We start from the raw sequence: 22,704 nt of genomic DNA on the forward strand, positions 1-22,704 counted from the left end.
TGGAGTGATGCAATGATTCTGAACACCCACCGCAATTTAATGACTTCCACAGTATTTACCCACTCTTCACAACTTGACTTAAAGTGTCCTTCTTTGTCAGCTCTCACTGAAACTTGGTGCTGTAGACAGGTTCCTCACCTAATTTCAATTCAAAATGCACAGGAAGATAGTAGCAGGCACTTACATTTGTAGTCTTATCTAGCGTTATCTTTCCGATTTCATGGTTGTAATCTAGAAGTAGCTTTCGGCACATGAAGAACTATTTCTCTCCTTTTGATGCAGATTTGAATTTTAAAAAGACAACTGCCTGCTTTACAATATCATAGCGAAAAATTTAGATTTACCAATTTAATTGCCTATTATTATCAAAAGCATCTAAAGAGTCATGGTTCTGTTTTAGAAGGCCTCATGTTGGGAAAGCTTTCGTATCTCACTCTTCTGATGGAAAAAAGAACCTAGGGTTATTTTGTTTCAGATCTTGAAATACAAGAAGTTGCCTACCCGAGTGCAACTATTTGGTTGCACTGAAGTTATCTACAGGACAAACTAGCTGATGAGTACTTAAGCTACTGAACTCAACATTATTCAGGAAATGCAGGCTAGATAAGTGGTAAGCTGATGAAAAAAATCATTTAAATACTCCAATTACAGACATATTATCTTCCTCAAAATAAGACTGATCCTCAATGCTTGGAGGATAATAGCAGGAAACAAAAGAAATTAAAGCTGTCAAATGAAGAAATCAGGCTGGGAATACACAGACGGTGTGGTAATAATGCACGTGAAAGCCATGAAACTGAATCAGCTTTCCCCACAGAACCAGCCAAAACACTCTGCGGCCAGTTGCCCTCCACAAAATTATCCTTCAGTCACTGCTCTGTCTGCTTACAGAAAAGTGTGCCTCATTCTGTTTTTATTAAATTTAAATCTTTCATTACCAGTGCTAGTCCACTGCTACGTTACACTGAAGTATGAATGTCAGTTAACTGGGAGCCCTCAATAGTTCCAGCTGGAAATGCCAAAGGGTTACACATTTAATACGTATCTACACTCCATTTTTCATTCACTCACCTCTGCTTTGTAGCTCAGCTGTAAGTTGCCTTTCCAAGCTCTCTCTGAGTTCTCTCTCTCTACAAAGCTCCATCTTTAACTCTTTCTTCTCCTGCTGTATCTGCTTCTCCTGGACTCTGGCATTGTCCACAGCCACTTTCAGCAGGCCCTAAAACATACGCAAATGTGAGACCTGAAAACACCATTTTGTTTCAGCAGTGACAAAATTCATCCATTTATTTCTTTTACTCCCTTTAGGAAAAAAAAAAAAAAAACCAACCAAAAACTCAGAAACCCATAGACATAGAATGCAACTGGGCATTTAAAGTACCTAAATGTTAAATATGAGCAATTTTATGGTATAGCTTTTGCTCATTCATCCTACTGGTATGGTTTATTACAAATGGAGTGCCATATCATTGCTGACCTTGGTCAACTGCAGGGAGAAGCAAAGGAGAAATAATGAGACTGGTGAATTTTAATATGACCGTTATTGCCAACTGTTAAGTCAAACAGACAATGCATAAAATGTTTTCACAATTGATAATGCCAGAGAATGAAAACCGAGGCATTACACTAAATAAAATAAATTAGAATTGCAGATACAAAATAGTTTGTAAACTTCTGAAAGAGTGACAGAAGAAATAGATTTTATCTGTCATGACATAGTTTGGCCCTATAGAGAATAACTTACCTGAATGTTGGTTAATAGTGTTTCAACTGATGAAAGACCATCAGCAAAAAGAAATGGCGCCGGAAATCCAGGAGGCAAGGCCTGTCCAGCCAGTTGGACTTTATCTAAGGTTGGTTTCATTACTGGAATGGCAATTTGGACCTCTTCTGTAAAGAAAGGTTTAAAAGCAAGATCAGAAGGCATTGGAAATATAGGTAAAAGTGATGTTTAGAAACTGTTTTTCCCCCTAAGTCAAAATACAAGCATATTTGTAAAACTGACATTGTTTCGGTCTTTGGGCAGCCATGGTTATTACTAAGGCAAGTTTGCAAAATAATACAGAGCAATAATAAATATACTTAAGACTACAGCATCGCTCTAATAGAGTATACAGCATTATATCTCAAATTGTACAAAATTATACTACAGAATTATAACAGTATTATGCAGTTCATTAAACCTGAATGACTTTTCTTCATTCTATCATGTTTGCTATTCTGCAATGAGCATTTTTTGTTGCTATAACCTTGAAAAAATTCTCATTAAGAAAAGTACCACATCTCTTTACCCTTTTTAGCATTATCCGTTCCATACTCAGCAGTAAATAATCCCCACTGAGTCATCCCTTCCTACTCATCCAGCACTGGCTCCGGGCTGTCACAGAGGTGTCGCTGCAGGCTGCCCAGCAGGTGCCATGCTGCAGTCAGCCCCTCCATGGGCAGCAGCCAGAAGCACCGCGCCGAGTTCTGCCTGCTGGGGGCACAGAGCTGGTGGTGGGGTCACAGGAGTGGCGGGGAAGGGGAGGGCTGAGCCCTGCTCTCATGATGCGCTGCCTACAGCTAGACAGATGTGTCCCTTGCACACTGCAGCGCTGGGACCAGGTAACTTCCCCGTCACTCCCTGTTTCAGTTCGGTCAAGTTGCTAAAGATCAAGTTGTGCACGGTCAGTAGAAATGTGCACTCAGAAAGAAACGATGGCATTAGCAATTACTTCCCCCAAATCCTTTAAACTTTGTGACGAATCCATACTAGCACAAATATGAACTCACATTTTTTAATAGGACAATTTAATGATATTTTAGGACAATAATAGATGTATCTCCTTCTCTCAGATCCCTCCTTTGTGTACTCCTTCCCCAAATATTCATTTTAAGCATCAAGTTTAATGCTGAAAATGATGACATTAAAATCTGCTAGCAGTCTTTACGGTCAAACTGTTCACTTCTTTTACACTATGATGTTAAAAAACACTGGCATAACATTCCAGGGAAAAGCAGTTCATATATAATATTTTCTCTTTGGCACTTGCAGAAATCATGAAGAATATCTCCTCACAATTGCTTTTTAGTAAAGCTTGAAACTAATCTATTGTCCATAAGTTCATGATGCATGTGTTTTCTAAGGGCAGCCGCACAGCCAGTCCTGATAGTTTCATTTGTCAAGTGTCTCGGTCACATTAATTCCAGGATTTACAATTAGACCACACCACATCAAAAGGCCTCCCTCCCTCCCTTCTCTCACCTCTCTTATTTCAAAAACAACTCCAAAAGAATCTGACAACAACAAATTAAGCCCTGGTGTCTCTGCAGCAGTAGAATTATCTGCTTTAACAACCTCCAGGAGCACCCAGCGAGCAGAAAGTGCTTTTTGCCATGTTTCTAAAACACACCCACTGACAACTAAGCTGGGAGCGTTAGCAGATTCCAGCTATTCTCTGAAATCTCTGCTGAGGGAGTGTTTTGTTTTCACCCTGTGAGTTCATTAAATGGAACATCTTCATAATGATTCTGCAGGACTAATAACAACAAAAGCCAGTAACCTCTTCACAGCTACCATTTTAGAGCTGTGTTCATGTAAATTAAACAATCCTTTTACAAAAAACAACCCACAAAATGCTCATGCAACGTACTCAGACCACAGAGTCTGTGCTGACTGAGATACACCATATCTCACATTTCAGTATTTTTTTATCAGTGGCAAGAGTTTTTAAAAGGACCTGGTTATTTAAAAGGACCTGGTTAGTTGTTGCATGCGACGCTACACAGAAATAAAACCTAACTCACAGAGTCACAACAGACCAAACAGAAGTGGCATTTGAAAAGGAAAGTAATGCATGAAGTATGCATAATGGAAACCTATCGCTGCTTTAAAATCTCGAGAAATCTCTACTATTTGAAGATGAAAGTAATAACATTAAATTGGCTGAAAGGAAAATTACTATTGACTGTGAAGACAGGTTGCATGGTCTATGGTTTGTAATGTTACTGTACAGCAGATTGAAGTTTCAAAATAGTATTACTCTTCTTTAAAGAGATAGACACAGCTAAATTAGGTGCTGCTTGCTGCAGTGAGGATCAAATGCAAAAAGAATCATATTTCATCAGACCTAGTCAACACCAGGAAAATAAATAGAAATATAAGAGGTATGCAGGCAATGATTCATTTTGATAATCTGGCCCAAGAGAGACACATAGAGACAGCACACAGATCTAAGCTTCCACCAAAAGACAAATAGGACACAGAGGGTGGGAATTGGGATGACAGTGTAGCAGAGGTCACATCGATTTTCAGCAGCAGTTTTCACACAGATGAGATAACCCTGGACTCTATTTGGCCCATTGTTCATATCCTACCTGTCCCACAAGCAATAAATTTCCAAGTCCCAGAAAAAGGGCAGTAAAGAAGAAGGATTCTACTTACGACTTCTTATGATTAAGTTTTTGTGCTAACCAAACATGCTTTGCAGACCAAGGTCACATTGCATGTTAAAGTCTGTAATAGCTGAAAACTAGAAGAAGCATATTATGTTTTAGCGTATATGGGTGGAAACTGTCAAACCATTAATCATTTTTTTTTTCTGATTGAAATCACACTCTGCAAAGATGAATGATAAATGCATTAGAAATCTATTTCAATCTTGTAATAGGTCTTCACATCTGAATGGCGTCTACATCTTGCCACATTCTGAGTAAGTGCACAGTTAGGCAGAAATTTATTAGCTAGGCTTAAGAAATTCTAATTGGGAAAGCAATTAAAAATGGCATGTGTTGGAAGCATTTTTGAGGATTGCATGAAGTACATCTCTTCAGCAGAAAAAAAGATGTTGATTTTAGTGTTTTGATTTTAAAGAACACTAAAGATATAAACGTTAAAAGCAGCACTCACATACAGTACAACAGAATAAACAAGAAATAAAGCTAGGGCAAATACTATCTAACCAAGGACACAAACAACCTTCCTATTTATTGAAGCAAAGTGGGAACTACTTTTATTGAGCTTGTTTGTTAAACCTGCCATGCTTTATAATAGCATTCAGGAATCCATTTAGAGTGCAGTCTTTTTATTTTAATTTCTCGCTGGCATCCAGGTGAATAGACGAAAGCAAGAATTATATTGCAGAGCAAAGAAATACACAGTGAATACAACAGTGAATGGAATTATTATCCCAGGAAAGTGCACGGAAAAGCGCTAGAAAGTTTTTTGTTGTTAATGCAATATACCAAAGTATTTCATCTTCCATCTTCTGCCTAAGTTGCAGAAATCAGGATTGGAAAATTAAGCATCAACCTATGGACTAAATGCAGCACTGGGAACATGAGTAACGCAAATTGCTCCCCGCGTGACACTGCACAGCCCTAACCAACAGGCAATTTTATTTACCAGCTGGTTTATGTTCTTTCAAAAGACATGCTTTTAAATCCATCATTCATACACCTGATACACTTGACATGTCACATCCCTCTCAAAACAAGCTAGAAATATTAAAGCTGAAATTTACATGTTACTAAACACTAGTTAGATCATCAAGTTGTTTATTCACATGCATTTCAAAAAATACCTGTCTGGAGGCATGACATGCAAACCTCACCAAAATTAGTTTACAGAACATAAGCTATAATGCATAAAATAAATATGTGATACGGAAAAAAGCAGAACGAATTTCGTAAATTTATAGTTATTAATCTGTTCGTTACTCATCAAGACATTCGATCTTAGAAAACCTTCAGCCAGCATTAATAATATGGTTTTGGACATAGATGGCACTGGGATCATTCTAGATCTCTGCCTGTGCCATGCAATTTAGAAAGCTGAGGACTAAAAGGGTTCATCATAATTACAATTCTTTAAGCTTCATATTTGAGTGATGGGGATTATATTAAATGGTCCACAGTTAGAAAAGAACAGCCTAGGTGCTCCAATGGACTGTTTTAACCTTTAATAAAATAAAAAGGTATCCCCAGCACCAGATGAGTTTAATGTGCTACTCATCTTTCAAAGTAAGACATTACATTTTTATTTGAAATGGCATTATTTGCCCAAAGTTCTTACAGAATTATCCAAATTGATAACCCTTGAATTCCAGTTGTATGTCTACTTCACAAATCAGTGGTAAGCAGTGGTGACCTAAAAGATGGGAATTTTGGCAGAATTAAGGCTCAAGATAGTAATTTTTGATGGTAAAAAGCAGTTTTCCAAAAGAAGTGAGATTTCTTAATTTTAAATCCTGGCAGCCTTTACGTTGCTTAACTAGAAACTAGAAGATTTTTTTTCTTTTGCAGAAAGGTAAATATTTAAAACTATTTAAAGCCTGATAATCTGTGAGTCTGCCAGGACGGGGTTGACAGTCTTCAGTGCCTTATCCCTCTGAACATCCTCCATAGAGCTGTGCGCGCCTTTCTCTCCTTCACTCCCTGCTCCTCCACTGGGGGCTGAACCCTCCTCTTCATCGCTGAGAACAGAGACCTCCTTCTAACTTGGCACTGATCGGACTTCAACATTTACGGCTTTAACCTTGTGATTCAGGTGCCAAATTTGAAGTCGCTGCTGTTTTTCTTAATTACAGCCCTGAATGAACAGGGTCAACGAATGCAACTGGGAGACTCTGATTGCTGCACTGCACTAGCTTTAAATCAGACTTTACTTCATTTTCCAGTGCTTGATACAACTCAACAGCATACAAGCACTTGTCACTACAGAGTTCTGCCATAAAGAAGCTTCCCTTAAAAATAGTACCTAATCATTATACATGCATCTCCAGACTGCCTTAAAAGCTTTTGGAAACTCACAAAACAGTAACACCATCTACCCTCCGCTTCACAGTACCTGCTTCCCAGCTGGTTCTCACCCATGCAATCTGAAATCAATTGATTCTGTCCTGAAGTGTTTAGTAAAACCTTCCCATCGGTTTCAACACAGGGGAAAAATGTAGAGCATGTCTGTTACATTTAGAGCAATGTGCTGGCTTGGGAAAAACTGAATAGTAAACGATAGTGAAAAACCAGAAAGCCAACTGTGCAAGCAGCACATAGACTTCTATTGCCACAGAGCTCCTCGCAGGAATTACGAGGGTGTGTTTTCCTGAAGGAGGTCATAAAGAAGGCACTTGGGGTTTCAATAGGAGAAGGAAGCAAAAAGGAAAGAAAGGAAAATTTCAGTAGAAAAGGCTGAAATTAGAGTTTACAAATTGTCTTTATCTATGCATTCTTTAACAAGGGATGAATAATTATACAGCTTTGACATTTTCATCAATGTACTCTCATTATTAAGACAGAAAATTACACCTATTTATAACTTCAACATATTTACAATGCCCTCTGATGCTCACGTGGCACTGACAGTAAAAGCACCTGAAAATACTTCATTAATTCAAATCTTAACAAAAAAAAAAAATACATGAGTTAGATGAGATTTTTGTCTTGTGGAACATAAAAAAATGAAATGAAGACTGCAGTGATTCACCGGCCAGGCATCAGAACATTTCACTGCGAAGAGCTGTAGTCCAAATTTAATACAGACAGATAGGAAAAATACGACCAATGCCACTTGAAGAAACTATTCATCATGAAGACGCATAACTAAACTTAATGCTACCAATAAAAATACTGAGAGCCTTCCAAAGTACTATATTTTATATGTACAGTAATTATTTACAATTAATTGCTTGTGTGTATTAGTATTATACCTGCTTTATCCTCTAAGCTGCTCCTCAGGCGGGTTTTGGTCAACTGAATTCCAACATTTGAAGTTGCTCTAGGCTCTAACTTCTAAATCTAGGTAGAAGCTAATTACTATCAATCTGCATTTTCCATATGGCAACTTAAAGCAACTAGTTACTTTCAGCTAGTAACAGCAACTTGTCATTCCTCGCAAGGACAAGGAGCGGTATTTCTCCTGACAGTAGAGAGAAGTGAAAATGTGAATTATTCAATAAAAGGCCAGTAATAAAATTACAAAATGGAAGAAAGGAAGAAAATGAAACAACAAACAAAATCCTGCTCGCGGCTATTACCAAGAGACCATATTTTTTTCTCAGCTAACTCTCCTATTAACATTCACAAAGGCTTTTTGGTGGCGATTTTTAAGTCTCGTTGCAGTCTGACTACTCTTCTACCGGGATTTTAAACTGTCAGATGAGGATGGGTAGGAAGAACTTGCCAAGAAAAAAAAAAAATTCTTTCATTTTCTTGGCGGATTCAGCTTTTCCCTATTAATGTTGAGATTATTTCTTCAACTATTTTGTTGCAAATATTTATGACTCCATATGGAACAACAGATGTTGAAGGAAAGGGATAGCAGAAAAGACTTCATTTTCAGCAATTACCCTGCTACTTGTTGTCATACTGTAGGTGTTCCTAGTGCATCTATTTTACACACCACCCTGTCCTTTCACACACTGCAAAAATGTCAGTTTGGATAATTAACGTAATAACTTTCCACAATATTTCCATCTACAATCATTTCCACAATATTCCCTGATGCAAATATAATAAATAAAGCAACAGGAAGAAGAAATCAGGAAGGAGGAGGGGAGACAAGGATTGCTCCCGGTCCTTCTGGAGTACCTGAGCAGGAACCAGTTTCTCACAAAAACGCCTCAGGTCCTTAGTACGGACCCTTCCCTTTTTCTGTTTGAGACAGATTCCAGCGACTGCCAGCAAGAAATCACACAAAAAAGAGAAAAACAAGTATATCCAATAGACAGTGCAAGAAACAACAAAAGTGTTGCATAACGACAGTACAGAAGCACGGTCTGAGCATGATGGAATAATTCGTAACAGGGGGATGGCATTCAGGCTGGAGAAACACCTGTGAGCTGACCGGCCGGCACAGCAGCACGGGCAGCCAGAGCAGCTGTGCCACGGCCCTGGGCAGCGTCAGCGACTCCTGGCTGAGCACGGCCACGGGCAGCGGCGCTTCGCCTTCGGGTCAGCCCAAGTGGGGCGGCCTCGGTGCGCGGCCGGCCGTCTGTGCGGGCTGCACGCAGAGCTGCGGAGCCTGCCCAGCGCCCACCGAAGGGCAGCCCGTGCCTCCGCAGCCAGGCGCTCTTTCATGACCCACGCATAATAAAAATGTACATCACACTTTTAAATATTTTTCGTCATTTACTCCCCCTGCTGCGGTATGTGGTAGCATAATAAATAACTTGAAACACATCTTATTAGCGAGATTGCATTTTCTCGTATTCACAAAAGCTGCACAGCCACATAAGTGCTTCCAGAGAGCTGTGATCAGAGAGACCAAATTTGTCCCAGGATGGTAGATGTGTTTGTGTTCCCATTTTGCACCTGAAAAGCCCCACCTGCCTGCTTCATCTGCACACGTGCCACCAGGAAAGGCTTTTCACTTGTCTGCCTGGTCTGGGAACTAATCAGATGCCAACTGTGCAGGTGTCAGGTGAGGCAAAGGATACACCTGAAATGGCACTGCTCCCTCCAGAGGTCTGCAATCCTGAGCTTGTACAAACCCAGCCTGAAATGGAGACGCTTGCCTTCTGGCCTCAAGGCACTAAACTGAGTCCTCCTTGGCCACCAGCAAACCTAACTGCCCACGGAGCACGGCCATGCAGGGCGGTGCTACTCAACATCAAGGCCCCCGATCACCAAGCAGAACTGAGTGGTGGCCAGGGAGCAGCTGCGGGGCTCTGGGTGCTGTCAGAACACAGCCAAAAGAACCCTAAACCTCAAAGACAGGAGTACAAATACTATCAAGATGTCTGCTGTAAAACTGCGGACAGGTAACACTGTATAGAGATTATAAAGTTATGCATTATATGATTTATGTTAACACAGCTATTATGACACAAAAGATACATCATGTCTTTTAATTTGTTTAAAAATAGTACCAAAATAATATCAATATTTTAACTGTTCAGTTTCTTGAAGAACATGTATAGCCAGCAGTTAAATCCCTCAAATATTAGAAGCAGGCAGAGTACTCCATTTCCTATTCCTGGATAATTATTTCTGCTTTATTAAGGTTTATTTTACAACTGTATAAAATAGGTTATAAAGGACAATTCTGCTATTATGTCCTCCCCTGCTTAGGCTTAATAAATATTATATTCCAAACCATCCATTAAAGCCAAGCAGTTGAGAAAATAAGAGTGGTAGTAATCTCCTCCACAGATGTAAAATACCTTTAATAAAATAAGGGTGTATAACAGTCAGGAACAAATTACTGGGGTCTGCTTTAATAAAATAGTACCCTTAAAGAAGTATTACTCTTAAGGCACTGACATTCCCACTGGTGATGCAGTGTATCCTTTCAAAGCAGTATAGCTTGTTAAAATGGCAAGATATCTTTTTGCAATAGAGTGTTTGTGTCCAAGCAGATACAAGGTTTGTATAGAATGCATCCAGGGAGCCATAAAACTGGTGGGAAACATATTTCTCCGTGGTATTTTAGTACTTCGAAAAATTCAATCACTGGGAAAAAATGTTTTGCTGTAAACATCTGAAGAGCCTTATAAAAGCAATGGCTTCCCACAGCACCTGCTTAAATAATTTTAAGAGGGAGTATGTCTTTGCTCATCTTCTAAAACTTGTGGAAAGCTTCTCCCATTAATTTCCCTGGTGCTGTAAGGCCAGGGCACTTTTAATCAGAAATAATTATGAGTATGGTTAGGGGATGTTCACCAGCATTATTTTTGCACTGTAAAGATAAAGCAACTTTCAACACCGATTGCTTGGAGAGAGATGATTGCTGTAATAGGAAAACAGTTGGAAAGATGATCACCTTGAGGTTTCCTTTTGAATGAATTAGGAATTCTTCAACGAAGAATTCAACAAAGGAGCTGATCTCTGTAGAAGTATCCTGGCATTTCCACTCAGTTCAGTTACACAATGATCTTATGAACCCTGATTATCAAGAAACATAAGAAATCCATCTTTTCTAAATTTACCTTCTAACTGGTTTAATTCTCTGGGTGAGTAGCAGTTCTGTGCTGGGGCTGTTACCAGCACAGTCTCTGGCACGTCCCTTTTCAGCCTTCCAAACACAGCTTCCATCTTGCACAGCTCCTGGGCCTGCTGCTTGCCAGCCCAGCTTCTCCTGCGGCAACCTGCGCATCTCGAGGCTTCCGCCCACTTCCCAGCGCAGGGCTCAGCAGCACTCCTGATGCTGCCGCTTGGATGATGCCATATCTCTTGCAGATATTAAAGACTACAGAACTGAACCCTACTGCAACTGAGCCTCTCTTGGGCTGGGAAATGGTCAGAATTTGGCTTATCCAAGTCCTCCTCCCCTCCTTGACAAAGAAGGCAAGTAATAGGCCCTCTGATAGAAATGTTGTCCTGGCGTATCGATATTACATCTTAGTGACAGAATGATTAGGCTCCCATATATCAGCGTTACAGCAGCTCAGTGCGGGGAGCTGCCGGTCCATGGCAACGTAGCACAGCTCCTTGCCACCAAATAATTACATGATGCTCAGGGGAAAGACAAGTTTTCCTAACACACAGCCAATCTATCAAAAGGGAAAACTCTTCCTGACCCAAACAGCAGCTGTGATCACAGAGTAAATGCGAGCTAACCACCACACCGTCCTCATCTACTACTTTGCAACCAGTAACTGTTAAGTCTACTACTGGCATTTACCCTGCTGGCTCTTCTAAAAGATCAACTACTAAGGAAAGGAAAAAAAGTGGAAAACTTTCTGCAAAAAGGAGCAGCTGCCTGACATTCATCTGCTCTGCTCTTCCGTAAATCAGCTTGAGTGCTGTGCCTGGCTGCTCGGGAGGTGCAGTGAGCAGCTCTGGTACATACTTGAGACCAGACATCTCTTGCAAAAAGTGTTCAATAAAGCATTTAAGTTGCAAGTTGCTATTGTGTTCTATGCTTTCCCCAGCAGACTACCCATACAGCCCAGAACCTGGCCAACGCTCCTCCTCTTTGCCCGACTTCAGGTGTTTCTGCCATGCAGCTGAACCAGCAAGGGGCACAACCTCACACTCTGCTGTGGAATGTGGCATATAGCAAAGTGTGGCAATAATGTCCCACTGCTTAGGCTGATTTCTTTAATAAAATCCTGATGTCCACTGATGCCAAAACACAAAAGCTTGAGCACCAAGTAAATGAAGATCTATTCCTTTTTCTTACAGCCATGTGCATGTACAATCCTGTTCTGTATCGATCCAGGATTACAAACAAATCTCTCCAGGAAAATTTTCCAAAACTTAAACAATGTTTTGTCTCCCAGACACCTACTCAGAAGATTTTTGAATACATCTCTTGGATTTGCATGCTTCTCAACTAAAAACAAAACACAATCTAAAGCAAAACACATACTGAAACAATCTATGCAGAAACCCGGTACTCCACACCTCCCACTCATTCACAAACAGGCTTCAGAGCAGCCATGCACTTGGCTGGACTGCTGACAAATCCAACCTGATGGACACACCACTGTCTGCGGCTTCTGGGCTGGGCAGCTGGGGCCCGGGGGCAGTGAGGTGCTGCAGAGAGCTCTGCTGCTGGCCCACAAGGAGGAATAAGGGGAGAGAAAACAGCACCGCTGGAGGCAACCTCCTGCTGCAAATTCGTATGTTGAAAAAGCAGCTGTGACCAACACAAAAAATACTTTGCCCATATTCAGTTAAAAAAAATAATAACTGCAGGGTATCAAATGGAAGGCTGCATATTTTCTTCCGAATGACAGAAATAAAAGCTCTGGACTCTCTTAGCAAAACTGCCCTTCCAGTGGGATTTCTACCAAGGCAGCTGGGAGCATGAACTTACTGATGCTTTAAGTAGTATCAAAAACTCCAGAAGCATAAACTCCATTTAACGTGATTACATTTTGATTATTGCTACTACAACTTAAGGGTTTGGGTGATGACAGCATTTTCCTATTCCAATGGGCTCGCTCTCTTTGCGGGGCAAGCTGTATTTCACTTTGGTTCACTCTAACTCCTTGCTTTGAAACTGCACTACGTGAGAGAGTAGCTGAGCAACCCATTCATGATAGTGCACAAAATGAAGCTTAATGAATCCCAAACAGAATGTACTTCATGTGCTACAATCAACGTACATTGCCTGCTACAGTATCTCCCTGTGAAATTGAGGCATTTGCTCAGAAATTTCTCTCTCAACGAGGTCCTTTCTTTTCTTGTAGCACTTGACTGACTTTTGTCTGCTCTTGTCTCCCTCCAGTGTTGCTCAGATGGCAATCTTTTATTCCTTGTGCAAACTCATTTGGAAAATGCTGGATGGGCTACAGCTGTGTACTGCTGTGGAAGGTCTGATACATGTCAAGCAGCACTTTCTGTGTGCTGAATAAACACAACGAAACAATGTTTTAATTGATTATTAAAAAGGCAGGGTTCTAGGCTGAAAGTAGTATTTAAATCAGTTTTAATCAGATAGTTTTAGAAAATTCTAGAAGGTACTGATGCTGTCCCACTGCATTGTGCCAGCTGAGCACCACAGTTTTAATAAAGGTTACTGCAACTCATGGTGACAGAACCTACTTCTGGGTGATTTTTGCAAACACAGAACTACACATCTGATGAAAAACAATTAGGGGATCAAAATACTAATGAAGCTTCAACTTTGTCTGGAAAGGTATTTTCATATCTTCTAAGAAATGAAATAGAATACACATTCAAGAGCCAACCCCTGTCCAGGTACTGTGGAATGTGTGCAGTTGAGTCATTCTCAACAAGATAGGTTCTTGCTTTCAAACTGCATTTATACTCTAATAGTAGATAGTTAAAATCAATTTGCATTGCTGCTGACAAAAGCACTCTAAGTTGGATATGCAGTCTAGAACCATAAAAACAATCTCCGTATGATTTGTTTCAACTGACAACTGTTAGACTCTGTCACTATATTTTTTTCTATCATAATATCAGAAAAAGCAATTTTTAAAAAATCACTAATTGGTAATCCCAGGAGTTGTGGATCCCAAAAAGGTGCCCCTGACTCTCCATAGGATACCACCTGGGGAACTGATATTTTTTTGAAGGGCTATTTCAAAATTAGTTCAACTATTACTCTGAAATCGAGTCCACAGACAGAATTATTCTAGCTAGCACTAAGTGCACTCCACTATCTATCATTCTTCATGGAACTTAAGTGGCAGCCTTGGAATCTATGTAAAAATGTGTTAGATGGTAAAGGAAAAGAAACAACATTCTTCCTTCAAACCAAAAATGCCAACCTTGTTCTGAAATTTAGGTAATAAAGCCCAGTAACTTACATTAATTATCAGCATGTACATGGATTATCAATCAAATGAGATATAAGCACGGAGCAGATAAAAATGGCAAACTGCTATAATTACAAATGACATTTTGTGCATGACTGTGTCTCAAGAATTGTTACAGAATGCTTTGAAAAAAAAAATCATTTCTATCCACAGTCCAGAATAATATGGTCTACTGCAATGATGCACTGTGGGGCAGAAATGTCATTTGTTACACCTCACATTGTTTCTGTTCTATCCACTGAATCTATATTTAGTTTTATTTTCTAAAAAGGATGAATTCACTTTAGAGAACTGACAGCTTATATGAATATTTTAGTTTTGCTTTCAAGTACCAGAAACAAAAAGCATGGAATAAAACTCAAGCTCCAAGTACCTCAGAATGCCTACTGAGAATAAATTCTATGTTTATTTGTATTTCATTTTGCTTGAACAACTGCTTTTCCCTTGGGTATTTATTAAAAGCATAAAAAGAATGAGCCAAATTCACTTCTCAATAACATCCATTCAGCATTGCTGAAGCTTGTAAAATTGCACTAGACTAGCCAAGGGGAAAATTTTACTCACTATTTAGTAAATATATATAATTTTTTCTGGTTGAAAAGATGCATTGCTTCATCTCTAAATTCTGTCTGCTCCTGCTCATCAAAGAAGAAAATGCAGCCATTTTGTTATACATTCATAACCTCAGATAGGAAGAGACATGATGTATATTCCCTCACTTGGTTATTCATTACCTGGGGTCCAGTCCTATACATGCATTTCCCATCAGACTTACTGAAGACACATGCAAAGTGTCCATTGATTCCATTACATAAAGGACTACTTACAATTTTTTTTCATGTCGTATTTCCTCACAGATTGCCATAAATAATCTTCTTTGACCTACATTCCAAAATATGCAGATGGAGAAAGCTAGATTGGCTTAAGGGGGATTCAGCCATTGGGAATGCCTACTCTCAACGCAAGGTTGGAAAAGCACTTTTATACCGCAAGTGGTGCATGACAAGAGATGTCCAGTTTTGTATCAACTAAACCAGTAAAACCCACCAAAAATGCAATGAAACATAAGCTACCAGAGTCAATGAGCACACCACAAATGGTTCACAACCAGCAGCCACTGTCCCCACACCAAGTTTCCCTGGGGCCAGGCTGAGCCACCCCAGCCCATTCTTCACCTGCCACACTATGTGTCTTAAAACCGTTCTGATACCATACGAAATGAAAAATCAAATTCCCATTATATAAAATGACTTTTTCCAGTGCAGTTGACCATCATGGTGTTTTCAGTACAGTTTCATTATGTCTTTAACAACAGAGTTTGCAGGAAAAGCTGTTCAACACTAACACTACAGCATGCAACTACCACTCCTGAACGGTGTATGTGGCCAAGAGCTGGGGCTGGTGTTTCTTGCCCACTGGTCCCTGAGAAATAACAGTTTATAGCTTGTTAGTGGAAAAATGATGTCTTTGAGATCTAAGCCAATGTTTTCAGAAATGTCATGGATTGTCTTTATTCCTGGCATAACAAACCCCCAAAATATAATAGCAAGTAATGTGACTATTGCCCTTGGCAGCGCCATTAAACTGGGCAGTGAACTACTTCAAATGGCTGCCAGTGTTAAACATTAGTTCTGCCTTAAGTAGGTTGATTTTAACAGTCAAACATGCACCGCAGTCCATCTGAACATTAAAAGCACCTTTCAAACTTAATTTTACAGAAATGTTAATGACCAGAACAAACTATTGAAGGCAAAAAAGAAAAGTAATTATTTCACCAGATGAAAGGAAACAGTAAATTAACACTTGCGTTTTAAAAGGGGGCTCTGTAACCTATCTGCTTTAAGGAAATACCATTAACTGAAGGCACTATGGATATTTCAATTAACGTATTTATGGTTTGGGGTTTCTCTTCTCTTTTAGCCTTTAAAAATGAGGTTTGAGGCAAAAGGAAAGCTGTAAATCTTTAACTGAAATACAAGTTCCAGAAATGCTTTATCAAAGTCACAGCGACTGAATTGGTTCCTGATATCTATGTTATATGTCATTTGCACATACGTACATTCAGTGAGAGAAAGGAGGTAAATATAAAAATAGGAACAAAGTCTTCAAAAGCTATGACCTGTGCATCCATACAGGCCTCTAAAAGAACTAAAGAAAGCAGGAGAAATGGAAGTGACTCAGAAGCATTCCTAGTGCACTAATCCAGTGCTGATGTACATTCAAAATAATAGTTAAAAAAATAAATCAGGGACAGCTAAACGAATTCTATTACTATAATAAAAAATACTTCAGAATAAACCGGACAAAGTTTAAAAATGTTAAGGTGCTCATTACAAAATAGAAAACATACCAAGTTTGCTACATGAGTTTTTATTTAGTGCAATTTTAAGAACTGTTTAAAAAGAGCCATTCTCGCAATGAAGATTTTCTTACCAAATGTGGTGCAACACTGATGCAGACTGAAGAAATTTCCAAGAAGCTGTTCATATTTATACGTATTTTTAAAATGTTTACTCCATAATATAGGTGATCGTTATTTTTTGTGGACGTGTATTTTTTACACAATAAAAAACGTACTTATATAAATGTGGGTTTTGAAAATAATTTATTTAGCATAATCAATATAGCGACATATGTTTTTCATTCCAAAATCAGTCATTTGCAGACTTCAAATGATGAAATAGTAATTATTCTTGTGACTCATACATGTCCACTTTGAAAATATGGCCAAATATAAGGTCTATTCAGCAAAACTGCACTGATGATTGAAGTGGCTTTAATCTTGCCTTTAATTAGTAGCCTTTCCTAAAGGACACTTTAGCAGATGAAGATACAATACCGTGTTACATCCATTCCACATCACTTGCAAGTGTTCATGCATATTCCTACAGATACTACATTATATCCACACATACCTATAAAACATACACGACCTAAACACACCAGAGGTAAAGAAAAACTGCGATCGGAATCAGAAGTTTGGGAAACATGGACAAAACATCTGACAGTAAAGCCAAATTAAGTAGTTCCCACATCCTGTAGCACAGCTCAACAGCCCCTTCTGTCAAAATCTTTTCAGTGCCTCATTTTAAACTGCATCAAAAAATACAGAATGGCTTAAATTGGAGGGGGGCATGGGCAAGGTTGCCAACCACTAGATCAGGCTGCCCAGGATCCCATCCAGCCTGGCCCTGAACGCCTCCAGAGATGAGGCATCCACAATCTCTCTGGGCAGCAGTGCCAGCGCCTCACTCTTTGAGTAAAAAATTTCTTCCTAACATCTAACCTAAATCGGCCCTCTTTTAGTTTAAAGCCATTCCCCTCTTGTCCTACCATATAAATAGAGTGTCTTAACTAACACCTCTGGATTATTATTCTGGGGAGATATTTCATTGCTTAAGGTATCCTGATTTGGAAATAGACACAGTTCTTAAACTTACGGCAGTTTATGTTGTTTCATGTAGAAATAGGCAGTGAGAACTGTTTGAGGCTCTTCTGGGGGGAACTGATGAAGAAAATATATTATGTTGACCAATTAAAAGAAGAACGTGAGTAAAGTGTGGAGAAATGCACTTTAGAGTGCACCATATTGGTAGGTGACAGAGCACAGCCTGTTCTGGAGATAACCTGCAGGCTGGATGCAGTGGCTGGAAGCAATGTTACAGGTGTAACCAGAGATTTCCCAAAGCATTAAGGCAAGTCTGATGGCAAGTGACTGCATCACCACCACCCCAATCATTTGGGAGATGAGCAGATTCACAGAATGACTGAGGTTGGAAGGGACATCTGGAGGTCCTCCAGTCCAAGCCCCTACTCGAGCAGGGCCACCTAGAGCCAAGTTGCCCAGGTTTCTGAAATATCTGGCTGCAAAGGTACGATGGACTTCAAGCTCAGAACATTTAAGACCGTTTTGAAAGAAATAAGGTGTAGCTAGCAGTTAAGCGGCACTAAAGCAGAAGTCATCTACTCTGAAAATTAACTCTCCCTTTAACGGCCTCCATCCATTTGGCAGCATTAAGTGGGCAATTCAAAGATAAGCAACAGCTGAAGACAACTTCTTCAGGTACCACTACCTGGTAAAAGCCCTCTGACCTTTGTACTGGATGAACTCAGAAGCTGCCAGACACAGTGCCCAGCCCAAGCTGCTGCCTGCCATCTCTGCCATTGATGACCTGAATTATTTGGTATTGAGCTGTGACAATACCACCGCACTCCAGTCTTCAGACAGGAACTCAGTTCTTCAAATGCATTATGGTAGTACAGTTGCTCAAAAACATCTGCATCAAACATTAGGGTACGTATTTGTGAACCAGCAGTCTAAAACCCTAAGTTTAAGCTGCATGCAGCAAGGTATACACTTATTTAAAAATAAATGTGAAATTCATTCTTCCACAAAAGCAGCACTGTCATGAGAAAACTCAGGCTTTAAGTTTTGTAAACGCTGCGTTTTCAATATTAGAGTGTCAGTCTTCATTCACTCTCTGACAAGACTGTCAATCAAACAGCAATCTAGTTTTGTAAGACTTTAACCAAAGATCAAAGCAATGATACTGCTGAGTTCACATTACCTTCCTAGAGATAACTACTTGAACGCTTTCATAGCGCTGCATCGATATTAACTTTGCACCATTCCTTCCAAGCAAATTAAACAGCTCAAAGTTTGACAGCCCTTCTGGCTTCTGCTCTCAGCCCCAATCTAAACAGAATCCCAGTCCCCATCCCCTCCACCCCTTTGGAACTGCCACCTGGATATTGAAGTGGAGGACTGCAGGAGCTGTATTCAGTTAAACTTCCATCAATTAAAAAGAAAATGAAACGTGCTTTCTGTCTCCTTTGGGGAACACACTGAATGTCTTTTACTCAATAACAATAGTTGGGCAATAAAAAGATGAGTGAGCAAAATGTGGTATATCATCGTTTTGCTTTTGACTTTAGCCCAATGGCAAATGAAAGGCATCCAAAATCAATTTCAAGAAGCTAATAAATTCAGTATGTGAAAGCAGTGAAAATATAACTTTTGCAGCCTCATCATCAAGCTGATTTGTAAGCAAAGCTGGGTCCAGTTCCTGCACACTAAGTCACCCACATTTTCCATATTTTCAGCTTCATGCAGGTAATATACCATTTCTATAGAGTTTATATTTTGAGGCTAAACATAGATATATATATATATCTCTATATCTTCTTTCCACAAACATATATCCTGGTAATATCGTAATAAAAATCTGTATGTACTATACCCAGGAAATCGTGTCGATCACTATCAGTTACTTCCTCCACTAACAGTGGAAGAAAGGTGAAGGCTAATGCTGCACCAAGGGCATGCTCAAAGCAGAACGACTGCCTTCCACAGCTCCACGTTGCCTTCAGAACAGAGCTCTTTATGGCAGCTTGGGGAGGGGGCTGCAGCAGTTTTTATTTGCGTGTTAACTGACTGAGAAGCTTGCCAGACCATATCCATCTAGAGGCAAGTTTCCAAAGGGAAATGAATTGATGGTAATTGCAATATAATTTAAAGCACTCCTTCAGCAATGCTGAATACCGAAGACGTACAGCTTCTCTCACTGGGCTATGATACGGGGGCTTCCACTTACTCCAAGCAATTACTTCAAATTTCAGTGAGAAGAAAATTTGATCCACAGTTTCTACCACGATGTAAGAGACCTTGAGGCAGGGTCAAGTTCATCCCTGAGGATCCAGTGCCCACTGCTCTCAGAGCTAACTAGGCCTTACCAGGGGGCTTTGTAGCAGATGTGATTTTCCACTGCAATTACAAATAAACTACCTGAGCAGGGGAGGCAGCACGGCCGTACGCGTCTTGGCTTGTATGGCTAAGACGAAGTCCTAGGAGAGCAGTGATGAGAGCATCACCTTTGGTTACAATGTCAACAAACAGCAAGTCAAGGAATGCAAACAAACGGGTGTACTGCAGCCTGGGATCTACAGGTTTACACTGGAAAAAATGTCAACGTTTCTGAGAGCAGCAGTTCCTACTTCTGACAGAGCCATGCTATGTGATGCCTTTGAATATTTTGTTTTGACCCAACGGCAGGCAGTATCACAGAAGCTCAACTACACTTATCCAGCTCATTTGGCAGTCATTAGCAATGTTACATTTCTTTTTCTTGGGATGTGTTACTTACCAAAAAATAAAACAACCAAAAAGATACAGATATGTTTCTGACCTTGCGGATTTCTGTGTCAAGATACAGATTCATTTTTTGTGTGTGACAGAGCACAGAAAGAACAAGGGGAGAAGGAAGGAAGAAGGCAGGCACAGAGGAAGGAAAGCCAGCTGGGTGCTGGATGGAGTCTGAACTGTGATGGTAAAAAGGGCTGCAGAATGCAACTGGGGAATGGTGGTATGTAGACTGGGGGATATGTAAATCTTAGAAAACAGCAAGTGGAGAAAAGTGTGGAACAGAATTATATATAAAGGGGAAAAATTAGAACTAGGTGAGAACAGTAAAGAGATCACAGTTGGAGTGCAAAGTATTGCTTTTGTCACTTAGTTCATACTGTGAACATGTCCAGGTTGTGCCTTCCAAAGGCAGAAGCCATGGGGAAGGCTGTTCTTTCATACGTTGTTTCTTCACAACAGCACCGACCTATTGGCAGCAGATGCTTTTTGCACTCTAGTCTGTTATTATGGAGCCTGGAGCAAGTCTTTCCTCACACTGTACAAAACACCATGGTTATTTTTCATGTAAGAAATAGCACATCTTGTTTCCTCTGTTTTTACTCTAGAATTTTAATGGCCAGATGAGAACGAGTGCCAAAAATCCTCTTATTTGAATTACGCTATAAAACCCTCTTTCTGTTGTATGTCATACCTATTTTATCTGCTCAAGAGCAGGAAGAAAACCTCTGTCAGTCTCAAAGACCCTCCAGCTGACAGTCTGTGCCATGCTCCACACTTACAGCTTTCTAAAACACCTCCAGCAAAACCAGAAAATCTGAGAGATTATGTAACCAATACTTCTGTAGCACAAACACATCTTTCCAATCTCCTTTGCTGATAAAGCAGGTTAGAAATAGCGTGTATCTATCTGCGAGTCACCTTTAAAATAACAATGCTTTGATGCACGTGCAGCTGTCATCTGTACTTTCTGCACTCTGCTTTCATGCTCGCCTCCTCTTGCCTTTCCAAGCCATCGACTGCACTGATTTCCATGCAGCAACCTATGATCATACACTGCCCGGAGGTCCAGATTTCACCAGAATGCGAATGTAAGCCCTTCACGCTATGGCACATGATTCCTTTACTGACTTTTTTCCAGACTTTGCTCAGCATACACTGATTCTACAAATTTGTAAGTACAAATTCCCTACACAGCCCGTTCTTCTATCCTGTAAGATTTGAAAATCAATTTCAAAATGCAAGACTTAAACCCCAAACTTTTTTGCATTTCCTTTTATCTTCAATAATTCTGCACTTTTTTTTTCCTCCTAAAATCATCTCCTGTACTGAGAATAATTGCTTCAAATACTTACGGAGGTGGCACTTGTATCAAAACACTTTAAAAAATGGAATATACTTAAATATAAAAATGCCTAACTGTATCCATAACTAACTCTTCCTTTAGTTAAAAAGTTTTGATATTATCTCTGTTACTTATTCTTCAAAGGAAAAGAGTAATTATGAAAGTTCTGCAAATTTGCACTAATGAAGCAGAAAAATCTACTATGACTTTTAATAATCACCATGTAAGCAACTAAATGCATTTTTTTTTTAAAAAACATGAGCATACCTGGTCCCCTCTTTTTATGATTCTGGTAGCAGTTAATTTAAAGTTACTCACAGGTTATTCTCAACTCTTTGTTACAGCTTGAGCTGGGAATAGTAATTTTGCCACAAATTTGAACTTTCATCAACACTGCACAAACACTGAAAATGAGAATCCACTTAAATATGCCAAAAAATTAAATACTGAAACATCAAATAAAGGACAGGGAGAATAAAAAGTATGTATGTGATGGCAGGACAGAGAGAAAAAAAATGAAGAGAATTCATGCCATACATTACAGCTACCACTTACACCAACGTAAGGTTTGAGATGCTCACTCAGTCCCTGCTGCACAGGCTCAGAAGCGCTGTGCTTTCAAAACACGGCTATGCTAACTGCAGCGGAGAAACACGCTATGGTGCTAATCCTGAAGTGGCAGGAGGACGGGTCAGCATTATGCTCTTTTTTTTGCAGCCTCCCCTGTGCCACGGAAGACTAATGCTGGCCCAGGGCAAGCAGTATTCAAGGTGGTCTTAAGCTACCAACCACCCTCCAGCAGTCTCTTTTTATCCAGGACTGCCTGAATCGAGTTGCTACAGACACACCTCTCATTCTCCAATATGTCTTCAGTATCACAGCTGCCAAAATTGAAAGTGTTGAGAGCAAAAGGTGATTTTGTGTCACTGGGGAAATCCCTGCCTCTTTACAATCTAAATTGGAGCACAAAACATGGTTCATGGACTAAAACAGTCCCAGAAAATAAGACG

At 39.8% G+C, this 22,704-nt stretch overlaps 1 protein-coding gene across 1 annotated transcript in view; it reads right to left on the reverse strand.

The window, feature by feature from the left end:
• DACH2 (dachshund family transcription factor 2) overlaps positions 1–22,704 on the reverse strand; it is a 137,532-nt gene that overhangs the window by 14,914 nt on the left and 99,914 nt on the right. The window contains exons 8-9 of the mRNA XM_021406447.1: positions 1,745–1,890; positions 1,072–1,219 (exon numbers count right to left, since the gene is read on the reverse strand). Coding sequence (XP_021262122.1) covers positions 1,072–1,219; positions 1,745–1,890 — 294 coding nt within the window. The remainder of the gene's footprint in view (positions 1–1,071; positions 1,220–1,744; positions 1,891–22,704) is intronic.

Source organism: Numida meleagris, chromosome 8, assembly GCF_002078875.1.
Source record: "Numida meleagris isolate 19003 breed g44 Domestic line chromosome 8, NumMel1.0, whole genome shotgun sequence".
NCBI lineage: Eukaryota > Metazoa > Chordata > Aves > Galliformes > Numididae > Numida > Numida meleagris.